The sequence below is a fragment of the Ammospiza caudacuta genome, chromosome 5 (assembly GCF_027887145.1).
Source record: "Ammospiza caudacuta isolate bAmmCau1 chromosome 5, bAmmCau1.pri, whole genome shotgun sequence".
Classification (NCBI taxonomy): domain Eukaryota; kingdom Metazoa; phylum Chordata; class Aves; order Passeriformes; family Passerellidae; genus Ammospiza; species Ammospiza caudacuta.
In genome coordinates, this window is record NC_080597.1 from 6,009,254 (window position 1) to 6,033,608 (window position 24,355).

Consider the following 24,355-nt stretch of genomic DNA (forward strand, 5'->3'; position numbering starts at 1 on the left):
GGGGCTCATAGATCTGACTGGAAGTACTCAAAGTGCTCACTGGGAATAGGAAGCAAGGGAAGCAAGACTGATGTTAGACACATCTCCATTCAAACTGTGAGGGAAGAACCCAAAAAAAAAAGGTTTTTAGTCATTTACTCCTAAGGAGCTACAGGAGAGCTTCCTTCTTGCATGTGTCTCATGCAAATCTGCACTAAGATAATGTAATAAACCTCAACAGAATGAACCTCTAATTTAGTTTTATACTGAATGCTCTTATGTAGCCATTAGTTTTAAGGTTAATTATGACAATTTGAAAATTATTTGCAATCGGTAACAGTGCAGAGGTGTAAAAACAAGATTTTAGAAGCTTAAAATGGAGCTGGATTATCTGTCATAATTATTTCTTATTTCGTCTTGAAAATGTCAAACTGCCTGAATAAATATCTGCAATGCATTTAAAAAGTGAAAGCCTTTAAAAATAATTTTTTTGCTTCTGTGCAAGCTACAATAAAACCCACAAAAGAATTGGAAACAGCTGGAAAAGAGGTTATTAAAGAAATATGTAAACTTACTATAGGTATAAAACATATTTAAATGAATGTTAACTATTTTTCTCAAGTAACTGAAGTTACTCCACATAGGTATTGGTAGGCTACCAGTTATTATTTTGGTTGTAGAACTGAAACCATCCTGACCATGACTTAGGTAGATTCTTTGGATGAGGAGATGCTCTAACCATCTCTGGCAAAACTTAGCTACAATAGATTTGTCAACTCATTACCAGCAACACAGGGTGAAACTGCAATTCATGGCAGAGAATTGAAAGATCCTTCAGAAATAGACAGAATGAAGCAGGACAAACATGGGTCTATATATATGCATGCACAGAGTCTCATTTACACTGTTCTCAGGTGCAGTAACACCAACACAACAGGAACTCTAAACAGGTCTGAACTGATGACTCAAAATCACACACTTCACAGGTGGCATCTTCTTTTCATTTGTCTTTTGCTTTTTTGCAGGGCCAACCCTGCACCTGAATTTATCACATTAACTCCTATAAGCATTGATAATTGGTATGTGAAATGTTTAGCTGTTGTTTTTTTCAGCTGTCACATCAATTTAATACCACAAGCTGCTACAAGCTGCACTGAAGCAGACTAAGCCCCAAACTCTTAGTACCTGTAAATAAAAAAGCCAACTGCACTGCTACTGCATGTAAGTGAAATCCAAATTTAGCACAAGTGTCTGAAAGTTACTTTCTGATAGGCTTAGCCTGCAATATGATTTGCATGGACACATCTTCATGGTTACTGCTGAAAAGAAATTCAAAGAATTTGCTCTTAAGACCCCAAGTTCTCTTTGCACACATGGGCAATGTGTTTAGAACTGTATGCTTACAACACATACATAAACATGCACTAAGATTACCTTCTTCAATTGTGTTTCCATCTTCAAACATTCTTCCTTTTTCTGTTCTAATGCAATCTCCAGTGTCTTGAGTCTTGAATCTTTTTTCAGTCCTGATGAAGCTAATGATGAAGCATGTTCCTTAAGATCCAGTAATGATGTCTAAATTAAAAGATGTGAAATAATTATCAAGTAAGTGCAATAGTTAGTTTCTTTTCTGTCTTTATTTTCCTCCTATTTTTTCACACTGTGTTCAGGATCTAATTTAAAACCATTTTTTCAGGTTGTTTGTGTCTCTGACTTAAGACAGCTTGAATTAATTCAGGCTTTCAGGATAAAAATAAAACCTTGTCTAAATTAATTTCAAAATTGTTTTTAAAGATGGACAATTCTGTAAACTGGAACTTGTGCTCCAGTGAGAGTCATGTTAAAGAAAAACTGGTTTTCAATAAAACCGTATTTAAAATCAGTTTAAACTCTTAAAACTGTATTTAAGATTAAAATCTTGTGGTTAGAACATTTAGCCACTGAGACAGTTGAAAGCATTTCTGTATATGGTTTCCACAGGGTGAAACTGATTCATGCCACCTTACTACAAAAGATATCTCAACTTTTCTTTCTATATTATTTTTGTGCTTGCTTTTTTTTTTTTTTTTTTGCTGTCAAATGCTGATTTCCATGTAGACAAACCCTTAGTATTCTTTCTGGGTACATATTTTTGTGTTGCTTTACTTTGACTGAGTTTTGAAAAAAGATTGCAAATACACAAGAGAGGAACAGAGAACATTTATATTTCTCCAATATAATTAAGGTAATTTGTCTAGCCAACTGGCTCATTACCAACAATCAACCTAATTAATCAAAAAAATACTTGAGAGTCTAAAGAACTGGCTGTGTTGCTTGCATAAAGGAACAAACATTATCCTCATGCTTTGGCACCCACAGCTTTGATCAATTCTGCTCCTTCCTCCCTACACTGAGACAGGGCCAAGCTTGATCCCAGCCTTCCCTGTCTGTCAGCACAGCTCAGTCAGTGCCACACTGACCAGCAGCCAGCCACCACTAACAAGATTAACTGCTGCAAACAAGGGGATGGCTGCTATCCCTCAAAAGGTGGTTCTGAAACACCGATGCTTTGCAAATTCTCCAGTGATGCACCAGATCAGCTTTGTCGGAAGACAATTACTATAAAGGAACAGTTTCCTTCAACTCAAACGTAACACAAACAGAGACAACAAATAATTCCATCACAATAGATTCGTGCTGCTGGTCAACCTCTTTCTCTGTGAGATCTCCTTGTAAAATGCTGACTCTCTCTTTCAGGTCCTTAATGTCTTTCTTGTAGTTGTCGATCTCTTCCTGTTTTTCTCGTTCATCTCTGTCACGCTGCTCCTTTAAACGCTCAATGGTCTTTTCCTGACAAAAGAAAGCACTCTGTGAAGGAAATCCCTCTCAGTCAATCCAGCTTCTGAGGTGCCTATCACAACAATTCTGATACACTTGAAACGAGGAGAAGGAGTGTATTGCCATTTCTTTTCTTTGCGGTTGTAAAGATCCTCAAGAAAGAGAGAACTTGGGAAATCTGTGGAATCATTGCTGCGAAATACCAGCACTGTTAATACTGGATTCAATACTGTGAATGTCTGGATATCTGAATGCTCACAGTGCTGTTTCAATGCAATCCAATTAATCTGATTCTGATCATCAGAATTAATCTAAACTAGGATGTATTACATATTGCTTCCTGATTCACTGAAATCTTATTTTTCTAAAATGTACAGTTAAATCAGGGCTTCTTCAGAGAAGAAGGGGTGTTAGTGCCTATGTGACACTGGGATTTATACACAGTAAGAAAAGGCAACAAAATAACTTTTTGGTACACTAGATATCAGTGGAGTTTTAGATATCTTGGATTCTAAAAGGATGCAAGCCAATTCCCCAACCTCAGGGAAAGTTTAACCATATTTCATAGAGTCTGATAGCCTAAAGGAGCTCCCCTGGGAATCATGCAAAAACGTATATAGTTATCCCAAGAAGTTGTGCCACCAAAGAGAATGGGGCAGTCTGTCTCTGAGGCGGTTACCTCCCGAAAACGGAGCATTAAAAACTCCGATTTTCGGGATCATCGCTGCGGTCCCACGCCGGGAGCGCCGCCGCGCCCGCCCCACCGGCGCGTCCTGCAGCGCCCTCTAGCGGGGACGCGCAGGCGAACGGGATCGGGATGGAGAACGGGATGGGGAACAAGACCGGGATTGGAAACGGGAACAGGACTGGAAACGGGAACGGGATAGGAAATGGGAACGGGCACAGGAACTGGATCGGGATCAGGGCAAGGGATGGGGAACGGGATCAGGATTGGGCACAGGAACTGGATTGGGAATTGGATGGGGATTGGGACAGGGATTGGGCACAGGAACTGGATTGGGAATTGGATGGGGATTGGGACAGGGATTGGGCACAGGAACTGGATTGGGATCAGGCATGGGATGGGGAACAGGATTGGGATTGGGCAGTGGCACGGGATCAGGGAAAGGCATGGGATGAGGAACGGGAACTGGATCAGGATCAGGCAAGGGATCGAGACCTGGATCAGGACTGGGCACGGGACTGGGAACTGGATCAGGATCAGGATCAGGCACGGGATCGAGACCTGGATCAGGACTGGGCACGGGATTGGGAACTGGATAGGGATTGGGAACAGGAATGGGCAGCATCCGGGAAATGGATCCAAAAATGGCGCAGGATCAAGAATGGGCACAGGACGAGGAACAAGCACAGGAACGGGATTGGGATTGGGCACTGGATCTGGCACAGGAATGGGACTGAGATCAGGAACAGTAACTGGATCGGGAACCGCGCCTTTGCGCAGCGCAGCAGCGGCCGGATCTCCCCAGGGAACCCGCAGCGCTCCCCACGCTCACCTTTTCTGCCAGCGCCTCTTCCAGCGTGGTCAGGGCAGTGTCCGTGTTGGTGGTGTCAGCCTGCAGGGATTTCACCCGATCCTTTAAGCTGCTCATCTGCTTCTCCTTGTCTCGCAGCTGCTCTTGAAGGTTCTCGATCTTGAATAAAACAAATCAATTTTCAGACAACAGCAAGGGAAACCATCCATAATCATCTTAGGGTATATCAAATGATTAAAATTATTCTTAAAGCAAATGAAGCCTAGTTCTTAGAATCCTGCCTCAAAACACCAGACCCATCAAATAACAACAAGAAATAAGTAAACTTCCCAAGAGTCAGCAGTAAATTCAGAGCAAGCAAGTCTGAACAGTATTCACAAGAAGAGCATAAAGAAAAGCTATTATTCCAAACTTCTGAGAATGTTGGGCACTGTGTCATAGAACGATGACCAACACATTAACAAAGAAACACATTAAGGAAGGAAAGAAATAGACAAAAACCTTACTGCATATGTAAACTAAGAAAGGCACTTGATAATTAAAAACTGGTGAAGAAGTATTATTTTAGGTATTTTCTTTGGTATCATCACATTTTTTGCTACACTGGCAAGTTGTGTGTTCATCTTAAATGGTGGCTTGCTTTGTGATGGAGTATCACAAAGTGCCATTCCCTGGGTGGAAAATGTATCAGCCTTGTTTTCTGTGGATATAGGATTTCATCTGTTTAGGAGTTCTGAATACATCTTTTGATACACTCAGAAGACCTAATGCCAACCTCCTTTCATGCATATATACACATCAAAAGAAACAGACACATTAACATGATGATAACATATCAAAAACAAATTTATCAACAAAGGAGTAAAGTGTACACAGATTTCTCAGTTGCCTCCTTCTTGTGTTATTCTGACAAGTTCTTCTTGCATCAGCAAATGCACATTATAAACTAATGAATGACCTGTAAGGTACCCAACTCCAAAACACTTGCAGCAATACACTTTCAAAGACATTTGCAAGAAATGCTGCAACCAGACAACCCCAAAGGCTACCTAGCACCATGTTCATATTGATAAACTAAAGCACTAACTAGCCTTTGGTTTCACCTGTTGGACAACAGTTAGCAGCTGCTTGGTTACTAGAAATACAGCAACTATATCAGGTTTTACTCTTCAACCCTGGAAATCAGTTTCTGTGATTACAGAGCAAATGGCTCTGTGACACATGCACCACTACCTTTGCTATCTGTATTGAAATTACATCTGGAACACAGTAGAATGTGGGGATTGATTTAGATTCATCATTTGTTTCTATTAGGAAAAAAGTATCAGACCTCAAAGTTATGCTCAAAACTGAATTTGGGCACAACACTACAAAACAAAATTTAAGGCGACCAAAAAAACACAACCACAGACATATCATGGCAGTCAGCAATAACTGCAAGAATTGAAAATTCATTTCTTATACACTCATCTCAGTTGTTTAATGCCTTATTAGCACACACTTAGAGCTTCAAAAAGAACCCTCCTAGTTCTGAAAGGTTCTGGTGCCCACACGCAGGGCTGCCCAGGGAACAGCATGCCCAAGAGAGGCTGCTTTTGACTTCAGCAGCTCCCAGAGCCATCAGCTGTCTAGACAGGCTGGCTGTTTGGAGAGCTAACCATGAAAATACTCTACAAAGGAGGCTGAGTTATTCTTGGACTCCTGTTTACTTCTGGAGGAGAAGCACTCACCAAAGGCTCTGGCTGGCTGAAGAGGGGACAGTGCAGAGAGACTTTCTGCTGGGAGCAAACCACACACCAGGGGCAGCTAAATAATTCTGCTTTAGCACACATTAACGTGCTTACCAAGGTTGCACGAGCCTAGTGTGCATTTCAATGCTTCAATGGCACAGTTTGCTGGGGCCAGAGTAAGGTGACAGCACTGTTTATGATTGCTGCACCTCCCCATTGCAGCTGCACCCTCTGGTATTAAACACCCAAACAAAAACTGTGATGTTTATAAAGTGTGAACCTGTCTTTTCCTTCAGTCTACATGCAAATTTTTCAATCTGGAGCAATGAATGGTGGGGTTTGTTATCACTGAGGGAACAGCAGGTATTCCAAAATATTCCCAGTCATATCTAGGCACTGCCTAAAAATCCCACTGTAGCTCCAGCTGTGCCTTTTGCAGGGTCAGGTAACTGAAGGACCTGGCCCTTACACTACAGAAGATTGCAACTGGCATTATGGGTCAAAACTGAAATATTTTTGTAATAATAGATGCAAAATTTCCCTATGAAAGCACACTCAACATTAAATCGCCTTTATTCAGTTTTTCTCCTAAATGTGCAGTACTATAACAAATAATAAGTAGAGGCCCTCCACAATGATATAACTTGAAGAACTTGAAGAAGAAAGCAAATAGTCTCCACTCTGTCCATACAGTTAATTAATGAAGAAATTTGCTCTTATGTCCTTGCAAGTAGTTTGAGAATCCTTCCAAATAAGAATAGACATTGCATTCCTAAAAACAATAACAAAAAAAGCAATTCTGAACAAATTCTCAAGTAACTGATGAAAATGAAACAGGTAACCAGAACAGGGTCTTTTTTCTACCCAAGAAAGATGAAATAGACCTTAATGGAATCTCCAAGGCTTGTGGAACACACAGAGGCACAAGGATTGATAAACCTCCTCAGAAATGTTCCAAAAACCTAAGGATATATATTCCTTATACATTCCTTTCATATATACATATATATATATATATATATATATATATATATATATATATATATATATATATATATATATAACGGTATCATATTTCTAAAAAACCCAAAAAATAAAAATGAAAAGTATATACTATTTTTAATAATTAAACAATCTTTTTTTTCTTGCCATATTTACTTATTTTGCAGCGTAAAGCCAGCAATCTATGGCTAAGTTAGCAACATTATCCTCAGTGTAAAGGTACACAAGGCTACACTGGCATCATCTGCTCTGCACACCGATTTTCCCATCAATAATGATTTACTGGAATATTTTTTCCAACATTACCAGTTGTCAGGCACTATCATGTTTCAGCTTGGGTGATTTATTCTTAGTTGTGTGGAACTAATTATTTTGCCTTTGAGCCCTGAAGCACAGAGTAGAGGCAAGAGAAGCTTCCTCTGGCATTCTGCTCCAAAGGCAAGGAAGCATTTTACTTCCTGCAAATGCAGACTCAGTGAAAAGCCCATGCAGATGAAATTAAAAACAGCCCAGGGGTTCAAAGGAAATACATCTAGCTAAATATCCATCAAGGCCACTGCATTTCCAGATTCCTCTAGTTAGAGGTTACAAGATACTGTGGATCATGCTCCAGCCAAGAAATTCTTCCATGGAGACAGTGTCCACCCTCCTGCCATGCCCTGGGGCATGAGGAAATTGAACTCTTCAAAACCAATTTCTATTCTATCAGTGACTTCTGAATAAATGAGGTGGGTTTGTGAACTGGTCATTAAAGCCCTTCCACAATCAACTTAACACTTGATAGTATTCCTGCAGAGTAGCACAGATGTGCAGAGGAGCATCTCAGAGCTCTCTTCAGCCTTCCACTCTTTTGATCACAGCTTTCCCCTAGGGGAGCAGCAATGCAAACAGGATCTCAATAATCAGAGGGGTTTCAGAGGGTTTCTGCTCCCATTCCTGTGGCACAGCCATCCAAATAAACAACAACTTCACATAAGCTGTTACTTTTCCAAACAGCTCTTCCTTGGTTTTGTAAAGGCACTATTGGTCTCCTCAGCTCCAGGGCAAATGACCACAAGGAGATGATGGATTATCACCAACCACAGGCAGAAATGTTTCTTTCACATCAGGAATACTAACATGGGGATGAAAGATGCATTTTTGGAAGGGAGAGTGGGTGAGTAAGCAGGCATGTGAGGATAGAACAGCTACAGCTCTGTCTAGGTCAAGCAAGCCACTCCCTTTAATGTAAAATTACTAATATAATAATAAAAATTTGAGAGACTACAGTCATACTTGAACTGCTGGATTCCCACAGTATGTGAGAAGCTGAAAAAGATGGGCTCACATCAAAATCAAAATGACAACATAACAGTTAAAACAGACAAGACTGCATAAAAAAATATTTTAAAAAATACTGCTGAGGGGAAAAAGGAAAGAGGTTGGTGAGAGATCACCCTAAGTACTCAGAGACTGTTCAAGAAAGCTCCATTACTGGATTTAAAATTGTTACTGTATTTCTGAAAGTCATGTTTTGGAGAACATAATGGAAGTATATAAGCAGATATTACTGGGGAGTTTTCTCAGATTAAGCTCCAGTTTTGTCCATGTCACACTGAAAACCTCACCATTATAATTGTCTTACTATTGCAAATCCTGCAAAAGTACCATTAGAACAGTCCTGCATGAACTACAAAAGTGTGTATTTAATTTAGCAATAACAGATTCTGTGAGTGTGAGAAACAAGGTCTGTCACATGAGTGAATAGCACTCACAGCACTTCACTGAATGATTTCACTGAAAGTAACATTCCTGCTATTAATTTTAAAGGTTAAATTCCCAAGACTAGCAATAATGTGAAGCTTTAGGCAAAGCATGTCTCCTTGCAAGGGTGAGATTTTTAAGTTGTTTTGAAGTTCAGGACAGATCAAACAATTTCCCTTTTTTTCAAAAGATTTTGGCAAATGCAAATGAGAGTTTCTTCCAAAGTTCAGCTGCACTCAGTATGTTGGTTTTTTTTTTAACTTTTAGATCCAACCAATTTATATGAATATAATCACATTGTTGTCAATTTATATTCAGAGATTCTTGTTCTTGAACTATCATACTAAAAGCCATTTCAGGGAACATTGGATTAATTTTTATTTTGCTTCCCACTAAACTTTTCTTTTTACTCCTCTTCTACTTCAATGCTTTCCTGGAACATTACTGCCTTTGCAGCATCACAGCGGAATCTTGTGCACTTTGGAAATGTCCTGATGTTGCTGACTTGAAAATGGAGGGATATTGTAACATTTCAAAGTCTTTGAAATTAGCATAAAATTCTACAGAGTTTAGCTTACAAATAAAATACTTCATTGCTATGCAGCTTAGAAAGGACAACAAATTAAGGTTTGTGATGTCTACTTAAAAGCAAAACCTTAATTGTCAAATAAATAAATGGTTCACAAACAGACACCTTGCTACTGCTTCAAAAGGAAGCAACTTGAAGGCAGAGGAAAAAAAAATCTAGGAATTCACTAGAAGGACACTTCATAAGATTAATGCCTTATTCTTGACCTCACAATCAGGTTGACTTGAGAAAAGGAAGAAGTGCTGTGCTGATTCAAGAAATATTAACTTGTACAGACAGTTAATTTTTTGTACCTGCAACAAAGAATTGACAATGATCAAACAGACTATTCTCTTTCCATTGCCTTTTTGCACAAGGGTGTTTTTTAAGTATATTTATACCAGCCAGAACAACAGTTAATCTATGTTTATGTAAATAATCTCTATTCCTATTTGTTTTCCTTTGTCCTCCATTCTTCTGCATGCCCAGCCAACCTCTAGTAGCACCAGTTTGCTGACAGATCACTGCAAAGCAGAACTAAGAAAAACAGTCAGCATAAAGTGAATTATAATTCTACTATCTTCTAAACAGTAAAGGTTTTTACTGTACTGTCACAATCCCTATAACAAGCAGTATTTAAAGCAGATCTTTCAAATCATGTTGTCAAAATGTTACTACCATGTTCGCAAACCTTCTCTTCTGCTAATAAATACCTTGAATTTCCTTCAAACCTAGCACAATCCTGTCATTAAAGTTTGCTTCTTCTGAAAACTAAGAGAAGTTTTTCTTACAAGCTTCTAAAGATACTTCAGTACAATTCAAACCAGGGGAAAAAAATTAGGAACCCAAGAGTTACAACTGATTTTTGAGCTGGTAAATGTACTGAAATTCATATTGTCAGGGGAGCCAATGTATATGTTGTTCTTAAGCACTGTCTCAGTTCCAAAGCACTGCCTAGAAAATATTATGCATTAGCAATGACTCACATCCTCAGACAGCTGTAAACCAGTTAAATTTAGTAGTGGCACTGCATCATCCTGAGGAGGTTCAATAATACCAATAGCCTGACCCAGTTAAAAGCAGAGTGTTTGAATCAAAATCCCACCATGGGCTCTGGTCAGTCCAAGGCAGGGTTTGAGCTAAGAGGGAAAGCAAAGCAGGTCTTTGCAGCCCACTGACACTGCCTGTGTCTCATACAGATATCAGTATGAATGGACAACACTTTATGTAAAATGCCATCAAATAACAGAAGTATAAAGCCTGATCATAAGAGATTTGACTTGGCAATATTTTGGCCAGTTGATTGTTTACATACGGTTAATTACATAATCCATTTAAAATTCTGTATAATTTGTTTATCTTAGAGCTCCTCTGAGCGACCCCTTTTGTTGGTATTCATCAGGTAAGAGACTGCAGCCATTATCCACCACCAAGATTTCAACCTCAGCTGTTCATCAAGGCAATTTGTTGGTTCCAACTTGAGTCTGATACTTTCATTCCACAAGTAATTCAAAACAAAACACTGCTATCACATGCACCAAAACAAAACAGTTTAAACTCTGCTGTTCCTCTTCAATGAAATTTAGATATTACTCATTTATTTCATATTTATTAAAATGTCATTATACTGAGAATCATAATTGAAATAATCTGGTAATTAATTTCCCAATCTAATATTTAATTTTTAAATCTAATTATGAATAACATCCATTTTGCTGAAATCCTGGCCTGATCACACAGAATAACATCATGCTAATTTCAGCTGTGTCCTGACATTATGAAGCAATCTCTAAGGCTGTGTTTACCAAAGTTTTACTCCTACGACCTACCAAACACAAAAGGATTAAAAACCCAACTATTCTGGGGACATTTACTCACTCCTGTTCCAAGTCTCTGAATAGGCTTTGACAAAAATGTGCACAGATTTGACTTAGGAAAGCTCATTACAGAGAAAACATAAATAGTACAAATTGGAATAATTTCATATTGATGGATCCCAAATGTTCAAAGACAGAAAAATCAGAAGTACTTTATTGTGCAAGGCTGATAAACAAGTGGGAAAATTGAACCTAGTAATCATTGAGTTAGAGTTGATATTGTAAGAAGATTTTGTAATAGATAGAGCTGATTTTGTAAGAAGCAGAATAAAACTAACAAGTTGTGACATTACTTTTAGAACATCTCAAGGTTCATAAGGTTTACACTTAAAGTAACATTTTAGAAGTGTAAAGTGAAAAAGTTTTTACACTAACAATTAAACTTCTTTGCTTGGATAACCCATGTGCCATATTTCACTGATAATTAGTGTGAAACAAACAGTCCTCACCCTCTGGCAACTTGATCTCTGTTACTCAGCAATACTGATGATGTTTTCCTGACTTGTTTGAGATTTTGGTTCTACACAGAGTAAGGACACTGCAACACTGATATCTCCTGGTTAGAGACACACAGTACAGTGCTACATATCAACTCACAGCAGGAAAAAAGATCAAGAAAAGACACAAAGAGAGGAAAGGCTGAACTCCTCAGAGCACTGAGAGAGCCAAGAATGGAAATCAGGGAGCAGAAAAGACCAACCACTGAGGCAGAGCAATGGATAGGTTGGGAACATGGGATTTAATGCTGATTATAAAGGAAATCCTCACAGCAAACTAAACTCCATTTACATTATCATTTAGGCTCACTCAAGCAGAAGGCTATACAACTTGAACAAAGACTTTAAATTAAATTATGATTCAGCCACTGAATTACTTTGCCCAAATCACTGATTTATTATGATCAAAGATACACTGTAGGGTAAAAGTGAGGAAAGACCTCTGGAAAGGAGGGATGCTTCTAATCCCAGTGTACAACACGGCCAGTCAGCTGTGATTGTCCTGCTTCATTCTCTTGGAAAGGATATGGACTGATGAATAGCAAGGGATTAGGAATTCATACTGTAAATAGTAAATATGAGTATGTGTATGTGTGTGTGTATTTTTCAGTATTTAGCTATCACTGCTCTTACAGAATTACTTCAGAACACAATGATAGGTGACTAAATATCAAACTCTACATTAGTTAGTGCTCCATACTCATAAACCCCTAAAATTTTTTAAAACCTAATGTACTAAATTAGTACCATTATTTGCTGGGACCTCTTCATCATGCAGAGGAGCATCCTAAGCAGCAAATGCATGCTGTCCTGAGACAAAGGGAACTTAGTTTCTCTGCTGACTCTACTCCTTGCTGAGCAGCTTTCTTACCCTTTGGGTGAAATCACAGATTAGAAAGATGTTAATATATTTGTGCCTTATGATAGTCCTAAAGAATGTATAAATTTGTGTAGAGACCTAACTTTGCAGACTGTTTAGCACAATGGGTTCAAAATTCACTCCTGAATCCAGGAAACTATTGACTTAAACTGCCAAATTACTCTTTCCCTGCTCTAGTGCAGATTCCTAAGCTGACTAACACAATCACTAATGTCTGTTCCAGACACAGCTCAGACCAAACTCCCAGGGGCACAAAACGCCTGGTGACCAAAGCCCTGGAAATTGTGAAGCCTCACAACCCAGAGAGCAGTGAAAAGCCACGTGAGGATGAATGAAGTAAGCAACCTCAAAAGTGGCACATGCCCTTGCTTTTCCTGCCTCTTCAATCACGGGGAAGTTTGTGTTTGTCTTGCACAACAGTGAATGCACCAACAAAGCTTATTAGCTTTATCTTGCCAGAAAAACTACACTTTTAACTCATAATGAAGGCAAGGGGCCCCAGAGCTGGCTGGCTTCCCAGATCCCTCCAAGAAACCAGAATTACCTATGAGTAATGCCCTGTCTCACCAATCAAGAGGTTATCTCTAGGCCCAAGAAGAACTTAGTATTAAGTGACTTCTTCTCCTTGAAGGATACTAGAAAAGTTCCTTCCATATACACGACAGATTTGCCAAATTTGCTCAGTTGTGGTTTCAGATAATACCAGACCCTGCAGTTGAGGTTTCTTGTAACTGAGCTGTTGCTATCAATCTTGTGTGACACTGTTAGAGCAGCGTACATCAGTTTAAAACCCAGATGCAATAGCTGAACTACCTCATTAACCAACCTCATAGACCTGCTTGCCTTCTTTGTGTGAGCCGACTCATCTACAAGGGTTACTTCAGAAAAAAAAAACAAGCACTTCAGCTACTAAAGTCAACAGGCAAGATTCTCTAATAGCATCAATGTAAATGGAGAGAGTATTCCTTATATTAGTTCTCAAAATAAGAAACTGACTTGTTATCTTTCACACAGAGCAACATCTGATTTTCTAAAAGAGCATTAGCATACATCTGGAAATATAGGTACATATATAATACAGATGTTTTTATTTTTACTGTGGCACCACAAAATGCTCAACAAAAAAAAAAAAAGTAATATAGAAATAAAGAAGCACATTCTCCCTTTAAAAATTCTAAATTATAACATAGGCAGACACAAAACCTTATTTTGAACCCAGTAGGTTTTTCTGCCATAGATGCTGCAGTAGCACTAAAAATTAAAAATAACAGCATAAGTAGTATTTTCCTCGGGTAAATTCCTGGAGAACACACTGCCATCTCTACCAGCACCTGCAAACTATGGACTATCTGGAAAATGCTGTCTCAAGATAAGCTTGTAGACCTTTTAGGATCCATATTCTAATCCGAAAAATGTATGTTATTAAATGACTCAAAGGAATCAAAGACACCAAATCTTTGGGATGTTCCTGAAGCTGCTGTAACAAACTCTGTATGGTAATAAGCCACCTTTAAAACTGAACTAGCAAAGAGCTTAAAAGTGATATGAAGAAACTGTGCTATTCTCCTGCCCTAATATAATCTTGTTAGTTGCATATTCATGGAAGAAAAAAAAAAATCCACAACACACCATGTCACCTGAGCTGGGCTGCAATTACTCTGAAAGGTCTTAATGGAATGTCAGAGAACTGGAAAGTCAAAATGGGGGGGTAAGAATCCTACTCTGAATGTGGTCATGGCTCACTGTAAAATGAAAATAAATTCTCTGTCGTGTCCTAATTTTCCACTTGGAAATTAAACAACTAATCTACCTGGATGTCAGGAATGAAAATCTCACAGGAAAATTGTGCTGAATTTGAACTTACTTAATGAAGCCTTTTCAGTCTTCTTTGGTACTTTCATTGCTACCACAAGTAGTATTTTGAGAGAAATGAGGGATTAAAAGCCTGCCTAATTTTTCTTATTATTCTTCTAACTGAAGATAATACTATTGACATTATGAATGTCAATAAAAATCCCACCCCCCATGGTAAAGCAATTCTAAAAGTATACTGGTGAAAAGAGAAGCTACTTAGCATCTTGGACACAAAGGGTAACCAATAAACCAGAATAACTTCTAGAAATTTCTAAAAGGCAAAAATTTCAATTTTGTCTTGTCCAGTGGTCATCAGCAGGCCTGTGACAGGAAGGTCTGAATGAAACAAAAAGCAGCAGCACAAGAGGTTTGATATCCCTTCAGGGACACAGAGAAACAAGTTCCCCACGGCCCCCCAGGACACATCTTTGAGGTCACATCTGTCAGATTTAATAAAGAAGCTGACACAAACCCTGTGGGGACGTTTGGTCTTTTTTGTGGCATTTGAAATCTCTGAACTGGGTTTAGAACCAGCTCAGTGGCATGACCTGAGACCTGGAGTAAAAAGAGCAGAAGTAGAGCTCTGAGAGAGACGTACAGAAACACTCCCCTAATTGGGCTGGGTAAGGCCCTGAGCTCCTGAACAAACAGGAACTATTTCATCAACTCCAGCTGGGCAGAAAGTGCAGCACATCCACCTGGCCCTCCCTCCAGGGTCTGGGCTGATGAGCTGAGCCTGTGTGCTGCTCCTCCTTAAATGCCCATGATTCAAGCACATTAAAAACAGAGGATAAATGTGGTTACAACAGCCTGGTCAGAGAGCGAAAAAACAGGTTGTGTTTTCTCACAGTAGACTGGTAAGACTTAAAGACTTTTTAAGGAGTTGTAGAAACAATAATAACTAGTTAGTACAATCTGTTTTCTTACTGTTTTTCTGTTCTTCATAAAGACTGTAAGGAAGATGTTTTTGTTAGTTAACCAATCAAGCAGAATGTGTCAAATCTGTCTATAAAAGAGAGAATTTTTTGTATTTAACACACTCCTCCTACAAACCAGCCTTCAAGTGAATTTGTATCATTTCTAACTCAAAAGCAATAGATAAGCTCGCCCACAGGAGTTTTACAGAGGCAAAAAACCATCCAGACTGAAACAGGAGGGCACATGCACACCCACTTTGTAAATGAACATGAGCCCATCTCTGCTGTGCCAGCATTTGCCCTTTCTGCTGAGTTATTCTCTGTTGAGTTCACACAAATGGAAACTCGGGCACACTGCAGGTATCACCAAGCCATTGCCCACAGTGTGGACACTGTGGCACTTTTAAGCACTAAATGCCATCGCTGGGAGAGCTCAAAGGCATGTCTCAAAGTCCAGCCTGGATTTCATGAATTCTTAGAAAACCAGATATTCATTAGCTTGGTTGGCAAGTTCAAGGTCACACCTTGGGTGAAACTGCCATAAACTGAATCAGATCTTTGAAAATGCAGTTCCTTCTCTGAGCTCTCTCATCTCCTCAGGGTTGTGGGAGAGGAGGTGTCTGAGAAGGTAAACCTACTTCAGAGACGAGGGAATAGAAGGAAAATAAACTTTAAACTACAAACACTGCACTTCAAAGTCAGGAATACTAAACCAAATATAAGCACCACTGATTTTAAACAACTGAGTTACACATTTTGTTTGCTGTCCTCCTCTCCTGCCACACAGTATTTCTAATCATTAAGCAGAAGATATTTATTCTGATTTCCACGATTTCTGGGAAGCAGAGGACATTAATCTTCTGTGGAGAAAGGCAACGCTTCTTATTCAAAAGTGCAGGAACATTTGAAACCTTCCCAAATTCTAGCTGAACAAGTCAGCACAGCCACCAAAGAAAAAAAATCTGTGTTCTTCCTTTCTCACAGGTCAATTATCACACAGAGCATGGGAAGCTGCCGAAAACACTGCTATGTTCAGACACTAAAACTTGCATTTTATTTGCCTGCAGCTGCATTGCACAAAGAAGGGAGTGTTAACCCCCCTCCCCAAGACAAAACACGGCCTACCCCCAAAACAAGAGGTGATTGATTCCCTGTTGGATTTTTTTTCTTTCAGTGTATTATTACTTATCTTTTGTCCCAAATGCCATTTCCCTAAAATGCTTTGATTGCAAAATATTGATTTTTTTTCTCATTTCTTTTCATCCTTGTTTACCAGCACAGATATACAGATATATCAAAAAGAGTAATGAAGCACCATTTAATGTTTTTCAGGTTCAGAATTCAAATTTGCTCAGCATGGTCCCTATTTTATTTTCAAAGATGTTCTCCCCGGCCTTCAGTTCTAACAGTTTAAAATGAGATTTTATGCAATATCCATTTTAAATGAAATGAGAAAAAAAATAATCCCAAAGCTCTATAAAACTTAGTTTTTGCATTACATTTTCAGACATAAAGCCAAAGTTTCCAAATTTCTAGCATATGCCCTAATTCTTTTGTCTAAAATAAAGGTACTATCAAGCAGCATCACTGTATGAGGTTAGAACTGGAAAAAAACTCCAGGATTTAAAATGTGAAGCATCTGGTTTCCTCAGCAACCCAGAACATCTATTTTGGTGCCTACTGAGTATCAGTGATGATGCCAATTGTCATGTTAATTTTTCAGATCTTTGCTGTTCATAATCTTCTTCTGTGTCATTTAACTGATCTCTGATCAGCCAGTAAACTTCCATTACTTTCTTCACCTTGATTTTTGGATGACTAAAAAGTAGACTTTGAAGCTCACCAGCTTCATTCAATACAAAAAAAATAATGGTTCGTAAAGCAAAGAAAGAGGTGGTCTGTGTCAATTAATCCAAATAGAAACCCCAAAAAAAGGGTGCATTTTAAATAATTTTTTGTTTCAACAGAAGCAATTTAGGATAGCAGAAATGGGCACCATGCCAAACAATTCCTTGCCAGTGTCATCAGAAAAGGAGATTGCACATCTAAAACACTCACAGAAAACAAAAAAATCATCAGGTCCAAATACCCATTCAACTATGGCTACATTCTAGTACAGGCAATCTCTAAATTCCAAAAGAAGTAAGCAACTCTTCTTAAATGGCCAAGTTATTCAAGTAACTAATTTTTAATAAATTCTGTTATTTTCAGATCTTTATCACTTTAGCTTTTTGTTGCAAATTTTCTTTGTACCTAGCATTAAAAAATATTAGTGTGCAAAATTGAGTTGATTAGAATACAACTTCAAAAATATCTAACTTCAAAAATGTCTGAGTAAATGCTGAAGGAAGAGTACTTGGTGAAAACTGATTGAATACTAATCCAATTCTTGATTTGGTAAATTCCTTCAACTTGCCACATCTTTACCCTGTTCCTTCTCATAACTGCTGCTTCCAAATACATATTATTTCCATACAAAAATAGTAATTAACAGTATACAAGAAAAGCACTTTTTGTACCACGTGCCTTTCGCTGATCTTCCACTCTATTCAGTTGAAATGCCTGAGTAGCACTTAAACCATGTCAATAAACTCAAAACAAACATTTACTATCAGATAACTAAGCCAGAAAGAGAAAAACCCAGACAAATTGCTATCTATAATACCTATGACCTATGAAGATACTTTAAGCTACACTTTAGATCTTCAACTAGAATCTAAGACTAAAACCTGATCTGTGTGAACATAGCAATTTGTAATCAGAGGAAGGAATAAAAATACAATTATGCATGGAGGTAAAAGTTTTAAAATTGCCTTTTTTTTTTTCAAATTGCAATAAAATTCTGAATGTCCTGGAAGAACTGAAAGATAGCACTTGGATAAAGCAGAAAACAAGATGTGCACTTTAATAAGATGCACTCTAGAAATGCACAACTAAAAAAACCAAATCCCAGTTTACAAGAATTAAGAGAAAAATATTTATATGAAAGGAGCTACAGGCTTCTGAGTTTCCAGGCAGAGGGCAGAGATAGCTATCTGTGCAGTCAAAAAAGAACAGCCATATATACCAGATAAAAATGAGGCTTCATAATTTTTCCCTAGCACCTGAAACAGATTTTATGCAAGTTCTCATACCTTCCACAATAATACATATTAAAAAATCAGACAAGTCCGCCCTTAGATATTTTCTCAAGCTCTGCTTTTCTGGAAAAATGTTAAAGAGAACAAGAAAATGCAAATCCCTTTCTATAGAAAATCCCACACCTAGTCTTCAATTCCAGGTCTGGACAAGTAATTAAAAATCTGAGTTGAAGACATCAATCCTTGAACTTTAAAGGCCTGAACTTCCAGTTTTTTTATCCTGGGCTACACAAAAACCAAAAAGGAATTCCATATTGCACCACAAACCTCAGATAAAAGAATTGTCACCTGGATTCTCCACAAGAATATTCTAGGTTAGCTAGTTACACTTTGAATTTACAACTCTCACAATTTAACTGTTGATGTTAAAGAAAATGCCTCCAGCAACTTCAAGGCTAAAGCAAATTCAAATCTCTGTATGACATTCCAGTTAGCAGCAGGAAATAGACATTTTTCTACAGACAGGTTTTTGTATTTTATACAGAGAAGCTGAGGATGCTCCATCCCTGGAAGCATTCAATGCCAGGCTGCACAGGGCTTGGAGCACCCTGGTCTAGTGGAAGGAATCCCTGCCCATGGCAGGGGGAAGTGGACCTGGATGATCTTTAAAGTAAGTCCATTTCAGCCCAAAGCATTTTATGGTGCTTTGTTTCAGTGGGTTTTGTCTTGTTCTTGTTTAAGAAGTTCATAGACAGGTTTACAGAACACCACAAATCACAGTGTTATTCTCAGTGGAGCTATCCAAGAGAACAGGACCTCAAAACTTTCACTCTTAAAAGCCTGGGTCCTTTCTTTCCAACCTGAAAAGACCAGGTACATTCACTTGAAGGAACAGTCCTGAAAAACCAGGTCAGATGCATGAAGACACAAAATGCAACTGTCTCAATATGGATTACAGCGGTCTCAAAAAAAACAAGTATTAAAAAAAAGAGCCTTTAGAGCTGCCTATAAATGATCTAATGAAAGATCCTTCTCAAGTGTCAAGTAGAGCAAAAAACTGTGTGAAAAAGCAGTGTAAGAGTGAATGGAAATAAAACAACCTCAGTGACATTTAACACTTACACAAATGTCAGACTCCCCACCCCTTGGTTAAACATTCAGCTGGGATCTCAAGCTGTGTCTGGAGGGTGCACGACCAGTTTTGTAAAACAAAACAACACAGCACAAAAAATCAGAAATCTGTGTTTCTAAAAATATGAACAGCCAAAAAAATGAGACCATGAAGACTGGGAATTAGGGGTCTGCTTTAGAATTATTAATTACTTATTTATGGCTGAAGTCCATGCCTGAACTTCCATTCCTGCATGACATTTGCTGTAACAGAACTGAACATGACCTAAACCCTCATGATTTATGGTTACAGGCAAGAAGAAAAGGCATTGGCCAGGCATCAAAAATTAATCAATATTCTGAACTATTTATATCACAAGAATTCTGTAAAATTGTTTAAAGGTCCAAGAAAAAAAGAAATAGAACTAACCCCCACATCCTCAGCCTAATACAGTGAATAAGAGCTCCAAGAATAGCTTCTCTAAAGATTAAGGAAAAAAAAATGTTCTTCAAATTAAAATTTATTGCAGTACATGCATTTCTCTCTTTTTACCCTGTGCATAGGAAAACTGGGATATAAACTGAGATATACTGTGTGTGCAATTTGCCACCAATCATCCATAATGACATGTCTTGCCCTAGGCCTCAATGCCCTTTGGGATGCCTCTCTAATTTGTCTGACACAGTCTACATGTTTTTTTGACCCAGACCTCACCCAGTTCACTGATAAGGTCTACATTTTCTTATCTAAAAAGATATGAAGGATAGTCTGATTATCCTATTCTAGCACTTCCCAAGAAATATTAAGTATGAGAACACAGCATTTCTAACAAAAGTTACACAAAATTCTTCACAAGATCAGTTACAGAGAAACCATCCTAATTGCTTCTACTGATCTAACCTCTCATTCATTCAGTCACATGCTGAAGTCATGATCAGCCTGTGCTTCAAATCAGTGTGGTTTTGGTAAGGTGCTGGGTGGGAAAAGGATTGATTTTTCAGATGATATGCCCTTATAAAAATGCCTCAGCCACTGGTAATATTAAAATGGAAGCAGAAGCAGCACATGCAATCACAGCAAGGCAACAATCTCTGTTGTGAATTCCAATTTTTTGTCAAAAATTCAAAAAAATTCATCCATAACATTCCCATTACATCAATGGACTGGAACATTAATCTCCAGAACGTACATTCTAGTTCAGACTTTCTGACAGCCTTGGAAACTGGGATGCACCAGAGGTGTTTATGTGACTTGGAGCTCTCCAACCTTACCTTCTTCTGAAGAACGTTGACTTTGCGTTCCTTCACCTCCAGCATGTCCTTGAGGTCGTGGATCTCTCCTGCCTGAGTGCCCTTCTCCTCTGCCATCTCCTGGATCTGCTTGGTCTTCTTGTTCAGCATGGTCTCCTTCTCCTCCAGACGCAACCGCAGCGCATCCACCTGGGTTCAGAAACGCAGAACAAGCTTTGTTTAGCACAAGGAGAGAAACCTCAGGGAAGTGAAACTGCACTTCCACAGGGGAAATATTAAATAGATTCAGAAACTGAACACCCCTTTCTTTAAGAATTCTGAATTTCTTTATGAATTCAGCATACATGAGATTGGGATAAAACAGTTATCATAAGTGACAGGAGACTAAATACTAAAAATAACCAGCCATGTTATTCCCAACAATATGTGAATAACGCTCCTTCTTGGAAAACCTCAAATCATATTTCTCATATAACTCAGGCTTGTGTCACACAATGCTAGAATTTTTTTCCTCCAAGTAGAAGCCAACATAATGTGTTGTGTAGAAGTTCTCTCACATACAGAAAAACTGAGCCCTTTATTTGAAACATTACTAATAATCAGAGAATAAACACAGACTTGTTGTACCAGACAGTCACTTTATATTGTAAATTTTAATCACAATAGTAGCTGAGCCTGACGGTAATTAAAGCAGAGCTCTTTGTAGCTACTGCAGATCACAACTGGAAAGAGGTTACCTTAGGATGGCTAAGAATATTTTGGCTTAAAAAGCAAAGTAATTGTTTAAATATAACAAGTTTTCCACAGCATATGGTTTTATATTAAAGGCAAAATTGAACAAATGACACAGTAAAGGATATTGTGGGTGCAATTTGGACACACAAACACACTTAGAGCTCCCAGGGCCTGAGTGAATTTAGAAACACACTCTGGGAACTCTGTGGTGACCTCAAACTTGAAAACTGCATGTTGAGCATCTTTTGCTTTTCCTTCTGCGTTTCTCTTCCATATGTGAAACAGAGCTCCCAAGACAAAGGAAATGGGAGAAGGAATCAGAGCTACCTGAATATAAATTCACTGAGAAGAGTAAGGTCACCACAGAGCACAGACTAATCTCAAAGGCTATTGTGGAATAAGAAATCCAACACCACCAACCTGTTCACAATCCAAAAGAAACCCACTGACCCTTATCCACTCCGCATTCAGCCAGAGCTCAAATCTGCCAGCTTGGCTGCTAATCTCATTTGACAGTATCAGATTTGGTTCCTGTTAGCTGAATCCATTACAGGACATCAGTCACACAGAGTAAACAGGCGGATCAATGAATTTCTTGGTCATTCTGCACAGCACAGACTAGCAGAGATGTGAAGTGAAAGGATGACAACCACTGGACAGCCCCAGCTAGGGTAAGAATTTAGGAATTTACTCTGTTTATGGTATTTTGTGCAACATTTAGTTTTAACCTATTATTCTAATTCCATTTTACTTTGCATTGCTAATGGAAAAGTTGTCTCTGAGGCTCTGCATTTCCAGGGTTCCACCCTCAAAACCCTTTGGTGCTTTGTCTGCCTTTTTTCACACAGACAGAAAGGACTTTTCCTCTTTTGCAGGGAAAGAGCTGCCCTGCTCTCCCCATCAGCACTGCAATCCCACTGCCACCTGTGTCTGGAGCCCTCTCATTTACACATACATTATTAAAATCACATTCCTCACTGCTCACCCAGCAAATGGGGCATATAATGGGATCTGCAGGGATATTAGAGTACCCGGTCTTACCCAAATATGATTTAGAGGATGGGATAGTATTTGCAATGAAAGGTTTAGCAGGTGGATCACGCTTTGTCTTCTTTTTAAAAACATACAGTTCCATAGATTGATTAGGTATGTTCTTCCCTGGGAATCTTTGATATCAAAGCTAAGAGTCACTTTCATTAATTCTTCAAGGGAAACCGAAAATCTCCCTCACAAGAAAATAGATAATACTCTCAACAGTTGTGTTGCAAAATATTTGAGACAGTCCAGATGCCTACAGCACAGCAGTAAGTGAACAGAGAACATCTGCAAACAGAAATTTATCCACAGAACGCTTTCCATTTTCTGATTGATTATTCTCTTTGAACTCTATATTAGCTTATGGTTTGGGGTAAATTGCATTCCTGGTTTTATTTGTGTGAGGTCTTTGCCTAGGAAACCATAAAATACACTTTCAGAAGTATTTTCAAAGGCTGGCAGGACACACAATCATCACCTTAGCACTACTCCTGGCAGAACACTGCACTTGTTTATCCATGTCAGCTCAGTTTATGCACGGCATCCTCCCACAGTGACAAGAACTGAGGTGTGTGGGAGACAGATGATGCCAGCTCCAGCAGAGTCAGCTCAGGATTTTCTCAGCACACGGAAACAATCAGGCAAACACTACTGAGGTGCTGACACCCCTTCTCCTGAACTCTGCGTCTCGGATGGTTTTGTCTTAACCCTGTGTTAACCTAACTGCTTTCCCAGTAATGGACTGCCATGTCATTTAATTCTTTAATTAAACCCTACAGTGCAGCTCAGGCCAGTCCTTCCTGTCACAAGGGGCTTGCAGCAAAACAAGCACACCTTTAACCCTCCCAGGCACAGGGGATCTCTCTTCAGGTGGATACCACACACAACACTTACATTTCTTCGCTCTAAGGGTGATATATATGAAAAACTGTGCTGGGACCACTGATTTGACTTCAAAGAGTTTTCCAGTAGCTGTAAACAACATTTTATGTCTCTATTCTTAATGTGTCTAGCCATGTATTAAACATGTAGAAATCCAAATTTCAAAGGAAAATTGATCCATTAGTAGCTCCAATTACTACCAGAATAAGCACAATAAATGAAATTACATTTAATATAAATCTCATCTTCAGCCTTTTTTAGAATATTGAATTCTGTAAAGACAGTTTTATCTTTCAGAATATTTTCAAACTACAGAGAAATCATTTAAATTTTCAGAAGTCCGCAGTGAGTTTCAGAACCTCACTGTGCTCCTGAGTTTCAGGAGCTTGCATTACTAGGACTAAGATTGAAAACATGAGTTTTTTTCTGAATTTTATCACCATCTCCACTGTACAGAGGCAAGCAGTTTATTCCAACCTTGGTGATTCCCATTCAGGTTTAAGAAGATGTCAGGGACACCTAGAAAAAACAGCACTCACTTTTCCTGAGTGATTCTTCACATCTACCTGATACCTGTTCAAACCCTGGCTGAACCATAATTTGGATCAGTGAACAAAACCATACTTTACCCAGTGGTATCAGAAAGTAAAACCTCCCCTATGCTGTATCCAAGCCCCAATTGCTCTGTAACAGCAAAAATCTAAAGTTTAATTCTCTGTAGGTGTGACTACAGTAGAGACAGCAGAAGGAACAGGTGGAACACCAATCCTGAAATGTGCATTCAAAAGTCTGCAAAGTTTCTAACAGGAGCCAGCCACTTCTTAAAACAGATGTTGAAGAAATTCTATGTCAGCATTCAGGATTTAAAAATAATTGAGAAATGCACAGAGACATGAAATTAA

General features: G+C 38.6%; 1 protein-coding gene across 1 annotated transcript in view; it reads right to left on the reverse strand.

Moving 5' to 3' along the window:
* ERC1 (ELKS/RAB6-interacting/CAST family member 1) overlaps positions 1–24,355 on the reverse strand; it is a 267,409-nt gene that overhangs the window by 162,547 nt on the left and 80,507 nt on the right. The window contains exons 8-11 of the mRNA XM_058804547.1: positions 20,823–20,990; positions 4,314–4,451; positions 2,668–2,808; positions 1,414–1,554 (exon numbers count right to left, since the gene is read on the reverse strand). Coding sequence (XP_058660530.1) covers positions 1,414–1,554; positions 2,668–2,808; positions 4,314–4,451; positions 20,823–20,990 — 588 coding nt within the window. The remainder of the gene's footprint in view (positions 1–1,413; positions 1,555–2,667; positions 2,809–4,313; positions 4,452–20,822; positions 20,991–24,355) is intronic.